This window comes from Lagopus leucura, unplaced genomic scaffold (genome assembly GCF_019238085.1).
Source record: "Lagopus leucura isolate 7727_CA_CO unplaced genomic scaffold, USGS_WTPT01 Super-Scaffold_73, whole genome shotgun sequence".
NCBI classification, from domain to species: Eukaryota; Metazoa; Chordata; class Aves; order Galliformes; family Phasianidae; genus Lagopus; species Lagopus leucura.
The window spans coordinates 90,959,810-90,966,548 of NW_024962252.1; the positions used below are offsets into that span (position 1 = coordinate 90,959,810).

General features: G+C 42.8%; 1 protein-coding gene across 1 annotated transcript; it reads left to right on the top strand.

Annotated features, from left to right (window-relative positions):
* Positions 1-1,484: 1,484 nt before the first annotated feature.
* NDUFAF5 (NADH:ubiquinone oxidoreductase complex assembly factor 5) lies at positions 1,485-6,481 on the top strand. The gene is made up of 11 exons (XM_042894944.1): positions 1,485-1,697; positions 1,769-1,809; positions 1,884-1,947; positions 2,043-2,090; positions 2,184-2,287; positions 2,857-2,896; positions 3,774-3,971; positions 4,460-4,520; positions 5,481-5,564; positions 5,845-5,927; positions 6,042-6,481. The coding sequence occupies exons 1-11, from the start codon at positions 1,485-1,487 to the stop codon at positions 6,120-6,122; spliced, it is 1,017 nt and encodes a 338-aa protein (XP_042750878.1). The 3' UTR covers positions 6,123-6,481.
* Positions 6,482-6,739: the final 258 nt, after the last annotated feature.

Consider the following 6,739-nt stretch of genomic DNA (forward strand, 5'->3'; position numbering starts at 1 on the left):
GCTCAGCTTGACAGGGCTGCTGCTGGGAGCATTCAAGGAATCTCTGCCTGGGAATTCTTGAGCTAAGTTATGGTTCCTGTTGGTTACACAGATAAAAATACTAGGAGTGAACAACTAAGGGTTTTCCTGCATGAATGGCAATTTGTAGAGAAAAATGCTTTATTAAGCTCTCTATGCATTCACACTGTGGTGGGTTTTTTTTGTTTGTTTGTTTGTTGTTTTTTTTTTTTTTACATAACAAGATTTTTGATATCTCTTATCAGTAAGGACTTTTTTTAATCTTAATCATAATGCATATATTACACATGTTGACATTGAACCAGGGTGAGCTCTAAAACATTCCCTGAAAAAGCTATGGGAGACTCCAACAAATGAAGTCCTGTAACAAAAAGCTAATTAGGATCTTCACTGAGAACTGGACTTGTATCTCTGATTTGAAGATTAATATGTCTTTCTCTGTGCTATTCCCTGGAAGATCAGCTCTGGAGGTCCTTATCGTTCTTCCTCTTCCAATCTCTCTTTCTCAAACTCCAAAGGATAAATCCACAAAAACAATATGAAAATAAACTTCAACTCCAGTAGAATTCTGTACACCAATTAAGTAAAAATTCTCACCAAGCCTAGCCTTTTATAATTCACTCATTTTAGAGGAAAATGATAAAGGGATCAATCCCATAAACTTTAATATCCTCTTAACTTTAAGAAAGGACAAAGGAATAAACAGGCTGACGGTTAAAAACTAGAATGCTTAGGGACAGGTTAACAGGAACCATAACTTCACCCATCTTACTACAGCCCTCTTCAAAGAGGATGTAATGCAACAGAAAGTGCAACAGTGACAGCAGAGCTGCAAGGCCCAGGCTGCAGCAAGTGAAGATTTACTCAAACACAGCAACTGTGGGCACAGAAATAAAGGAAAGAAACCGCTCACCTTTAGAAAGCCTCAGGCACACAGGGATCTCCAGAGATCCCCTTGCCTCCACTGCCAACCCTTAAATGAGGCCTGGGAAGGGATGGATCCTGGCTGCAACCCTTCTGGTCGCTCTGGTGCGCTGCACGCGCCTCAGCTCCCCTAGGTTGGCCCTGCCTCCCCACCAGTGCTCCATCCCTGCTTCAGGCCGTGACTTCATTTCATCATCACTTGCATTCTGTACTCAGTAAGGTCAAAACCCGTTATAAAGAACACTTCCGCGAACTGTTCCGAAGGCTTACAACGGACTGACAGGAGCGCACACCTCGGTGCTGCTCCACGGTAACTTCTCACACACAGAACCACTTCACCTCGTCTCCACCAGGGGCGTCTCCCATCAAGGTGTCCCCGCTAGAAGCAGTTCAGCTCATTCATCACCACGCCCCAAGCTCGTTTAAGCATCCCCTTCAGCCCCACCTAGACAACGCTCTACGTCGCTTTTCTCACCGCTTTCCACGAGGCGGCAGAACTGCGGCTGCGGGACCCGCGCGTGCTCAGAAGGTGGAGCGGCAGCATGGCGGCGGCGCGGGCGCTGTGGCGGCCCGTCCTGCCCGCCCCGCAGGGCTGCGGCCGGCTCTGGGCGCGGACGGGGAGCGCGGCCGTCACCCCTCCTCGTGGCGCCTCGCCGGGCGCGCGGAGCCCCTTCGACCGGCGGCTGAAGCGGAAGCAGAAGAACTGGGCGGCGCTGCGGCCGCGGCCGGCCGAGTGCGAGTACCTGCGGGACGAGGTGCGGGGCGGGGCGGCGCGGCGCCGGGCCGGGCGGGGCGCGGCGCTGACGGGACGCTCTCCCTGCCGTAGGTCGGCGGCGGCGTGGCGGACCGGGTGCTCGACATCCCCAGGTACGCGCGTTTCCCTCGAGCGGCGGGCGCGGCGCGTTGTCGCGGCGCCTGACGCTGTCGCGCTCGTCCCGCAGGACGTTCCGTCTGGCTTTGGACCTCGGCTCCGGGAGAGGTTACATCGCCCGGCACCTGAACCGGGTACGGAGTGCCGAGGAGGTGCCGTCCCGCTGGGCGCTCTGCGCCGAGCCCGCCGGCGGCACGCACGCGTTTGACTGGCGTGCTTCTCGTTTCAGGAGGTCGTTGAAAAACTCGTTCAGGTCGATATTGCGGAGAATGTTTTCGTAAGTAGCCCTGTGAGGGCTGAAGCGCTTCGGGGCCGTGATGCAGAAACGGTGCATTGCTGGTGATGCTTTTTATCCCGAACCCGACCTTAGAAAAACGCTGTGGAGTCCGAAATCCCTACAGTCAGCGTGGTCGCTGATGAGGAGTTCCTGCCTTTCAAAGAAGACACGTTTGATCTTGTTGTGAGCAGCTTGAGGTGATTGCTCACTTGCACTTCATTTACATATATATATTTCTTTCACATTGATGTCAGAAAACCAGTGCCTTAAAAGGCAGGGATAGGTTACATGTTAGGCAGCAATTCTTTGCTCAGGTTGGTGAGGCCCTGGCACTGCTGTGCAGAGCGGTGGTGCCCCATCCGTGGAGGCACTCAGTGCTAGGTTGGATGGGCCTGGGCAGCCTGAGCTGGTGGGGAGCAGCCCTGCCCACGGCTGGGGTTGGGGCTGGAGGGGCTTGGAGGTCCCTTCCGATCCATAACATTCTATGAGAACACATGGACACATCTCTTTTTCCTGTATATTGATTAATGAATTGATTTGCAGCTTTTCAAGTCCTTAAAAAAGCCAACACAACAACCTCTTAGCTATGTATATGAACTTACATTTTCACTCAGTGTCACCACGCTTCATCTGAGAGTGTTTCAGAACTTTGGCAGGCTGAGAACTTGTTTGTTAACACCTGTATGTATATATTATGTATAACATTTTTTTGCCTTCCTGCAAATTTCATTGTGCAATTACAAAATGTCCATTTCTGGTATTTCAGTTTACACTGGGTGAACGACCTTCCTAAAGCTTTTAGAGAGGTGAGAATTTCTTTTTAATACAACTTTTTAAATAAAAAAACAACACTTATCATTACTCACACTCAAAGCTTTGACCACTTCCTACCTGATAAATAGCTCGTGTGACACTCGGCTATTTTTTGTAATCTTCCTGTCAGTTTGAGTGCTATCAGTTGATGCTTCTGTTAGCTTGCTGTCTCAATTCAATTTAGGATAACTACAAAACATGTTTGTATAGTAGTCATAACAGCTGAGATCATAAGAACTAATGCAAACTGAGGCAATGCTGTTGATTTTGTTGTCTGTTCTACTTACTAGTTTTCTAAACCAAACTAGTCCATACCTGGTTTAGGGAACTTGTACTCCATGTTTACCTACCTTGGGTATTTGTTTTGAAATACAACTTGAACCAGATAAAGGCTTTTTGATCCTTAACAGAAGTTAATATTTGTTGAGGAGGAAAAACTGCAAGCATTATGGAAGAAATCAGATTTGGGATTATTCAAACTTCTTACTGTGGGTAAAAGCTGCGTTTCAAATTGTCTGCCTTTGGAGCAAGAGCAAGGAATATGTTCTCCTCGTTTGGTTTCCTCCTTTATTTCAAACATGTCATTCAGAGCAGTGCTATCCTGTCACCTCTTTGTACAAATAGGGGTACCCTGTTATGAAATAGGAAAAATAGAGACTGTAATGTAATGTCTCTTTTTTTGAAGAGATTATATATCTTGCAACATTACCAAAAGATGTTTTTGTAGCTCCTTTTGTGGAATAGCGTCAATATTACAAATGTATTGAAGCCATTATAATAATTGCTTTAAGTTCATTTAAAAAAAAACAACACCCAGGAATTTAATTGCTATTAACAGCACAGTAGTTTCTTTTTCCTTCTGTGTTGTAGATACACCAAGTTCTTAAGCCAGATGGAGTCTTCATTGGCGCAATGTTTGGGGGAGACACTCTGTATGAGCTTCGCTGCTCTTTGCAGCTAGCAGAATTGGAGAGAGAAGGGGGATTTTCTCCTCACGTGTCACCGTTTGTTGCTGTGTCAGATTTGGGACATCTCCTGTCAAGAGCTGGGTTTAACACCCTGACTGTGGTAACTATGAATAAAAGAACAATCAGAATAATCCAAAACTTCAGAGCTGCAGGTGTACAAGAGATACTATTTCAGGCGCACTAGTAACAATGCTTCCTTTCTTTTGCATGTAGTGCACTTACCTGAATAAGTTTCTGAAATAGCCTAGACTGCTCAATTTTTGGTTGTGCAGTGATTAAAAAAACCAACTGAAATGTATCTTTAGTAGTGGCCCAGTAGAGTCTATATGGGCAAGGGTGTCAGAGTATGTTACGTTTACTTGGAAGAACTTATGATGCCCTTGCTGCTTCTTCTAAAACTCAGAAGAAACTAACAGCACTTTAGTTAAAACTTGATTGTGTTTAAGCTGTTAAACAGTTCTTCAGAAATACTGAGTATATATTTTGAGTAATATTCTATCTGAGCAGGAGTGGCCGGCACTGAAAGTTAACATAATGCTATGGTCTAAATTTGATATGTCCTAAAATTAAGCCTTTGAACTCTTTTAGGATACTGATGAAATTCAAGTAAACTATCCAGGGTTATTTGAGGTTATGGAAGACTTGCAAGGCAAGTATACAGAAAATGTTTGTTTCTGGAGTGTATCAGCAGATGTGGAAGAGTTAGTGTTTATTTCTTGACTCCAAATAAAGCTTGTTGTAGTAGTGGAAGCATTACTTTTTTCCTGATACCTAGGAAGTCAGGACAGTGAACTCACCAGCAGATCCCCATTGGCAAGTGAAAGTCAAAGATTTGTAATTTGTCTCCTGTGAGTTTTCTGCTTCTGTTTTATTCCTGTTCTTTGTGAGCCTCTTCAGCACAAGCTGCTGAAAAATCCTGAGAGGAAAACAGAAGCATACATCCAACAGAATGACTTTTTCTGTGAGCCTAAGTAACATGATGCTCAGGACAGTGCTGTGGAGCAAGTCTAGATAAACCCACAGACTGGAGTCTGCAGGAGAACAAAAAAAAATGAGGTTCTTAGCAATTAGGATAGGGTTATAAATGCAGCTGTCATGGATTACAAAGTAGCTGTTTATACGCAGTCAGTAGTCATGGAACAAGTCAAGGATCATCTCCTGAGATGTGGAGTTAATTCCTTAATGAAAATAAAACTTCCATTGCCTGCAGAAATGTTGGGATGCAGTAAGTGATTAAAGAGAATTGTATAACAGTAGATGTGGATTAGATCTTCTGGGGTAATTATTTTCATTATTACTTATTTGGAAAAAAAAAAAAGTGATGTCTTTCAATAAACACTTTGTGTGCTTGAAAGAAGTTACATTAGAGGAACAAAATGCTTGAAGCCTCTGACTGAAAAGTAATAATCTAAAATCATTCCTAGCAATACAAACAGTTCATTGCAAAGCATTGGCATTAAGAGGTTTGGAATCACAAAAGAATCTTTGCTGCTGTAGATTGTACTCTTACAGTGAGATTCAGAGGATGCTGTAGTTATTTAGTTAGGAAAAATCTGCATGGAACTCATGACATATATATATTTTTCTTAAAGCTAAAACATATTTTTAGGTATGGGAGAAAGTAATTGCTCTTGGAATAGAAAACCTCTGCTACACAGGGATACAATGTTGGCAGCTGCAGCAATATACCAAGGTATGCATTTAATAGGGGAAGAGTTAACCCAAAATGACTCTAATGACACCTTGTCTTTTTCTCTGCCCTCTCTGTAAAAACAAATACTCTCTTGATATATATATTTTTAACGTTAATTAGTGACAATTTGAACTTTGTTAATATATCAGTATGTGATACTATCATTGTCCCAAATCTTTCTCCACAATCCATTATAAGAACGTGCCGTGCTTAGTTCTGCTGTTTGGCAAACGAATCATTTCCTAATACTGCTGCTGTCTACATCTTCTTTTTCTGGCAGAGATGTATGGCAATAGCGATGGCTCAGTACCTGCCACTTTTCAGATCTTCTACATGATTGGATGGAAATTCCACGAGTCACAGGTAATGTGAAGCTCAACTATTTTCTATTTGAAGGTGCATTTTAAATTTCTTATGCTTTAAAAGGACTCTTATAAAATATCTGGAGATGATCCTTCTGTTTTCTTTTCCTCTTAGGCAAAACCTGCACAGAGAGGTTCTGCGACAGTTTCATTGGGAGATCTGGCAAAAATAGATAAACTTCTTCATCAGAAATAAAAGTTGATTTTGAGCTCCTATAAAACTTGTCAGTGCAGGTATCCTTCACGTACTTTGTTACATTTTGAAGTGATAATCTGCATGCAGCAGGGAATTTTACTGCCTCTGCTACATCAGTTGTATAAAATGATGTTCATTTTTTTCCTCCCAGAGAAGTATTTGAGCAGCAGTTCTAAGTATTAAGTAGTACATGCTCTCCCTATTTGATTAAGTTACTCAGTTTTAACCCATTTCCCAGTATTTCAGTAGCACAAACTGCTCCAAGTATTATTGGCTAGTCTTGTGTATATCACTCTGTATTATCTTCAAATTATTCCTAAAGGATGGTGGATCATAATAAACAGATTTGTCACTAAGTACTGTTCTTCATGTGAACATCAAATACAGCATCATCAAATACATACATCAGCAAATACACAGATCTAACTTGATATGTTTTTTGCTATTTGGAAATGATGGGTGAAAATACACTGTCAGCTTTCGTTTCAATGCTTAACTTGTATAAAACGAAGTCACTAAGTTCTGTACTGTAAAATAATCTTGAGTTGTTACTTTTCACCTGCAAACAAATTCAGTTACTTCTCCCTCCACTTGCAAAGACAGAAGTCATTATTTCT

Coding starts and splice junctions, on each gene's coding strand:
- NDUFAF5 (XM_042894944.1), top strand. CDS start 1,485: ATGGCGGCGGCGCGGGCGCTGTGGCGGCCCGTCCTGCCCGCCCCGCAG. Junction 2,897..3,773: donor TTCCTAAAGCTTTTAGAGAG/GTGAGAATTTCT, acceptor TCTGTGTTGTAG/ATACACCAAGTTCTTAAGCC. Junction 5,928..6,041: donor GGAAATTCCACGAGTCACAG/GTAATGTGAAGC, acceptor TTTTCCTCTTAG/GCAAAACCTGCACAGAGAGG.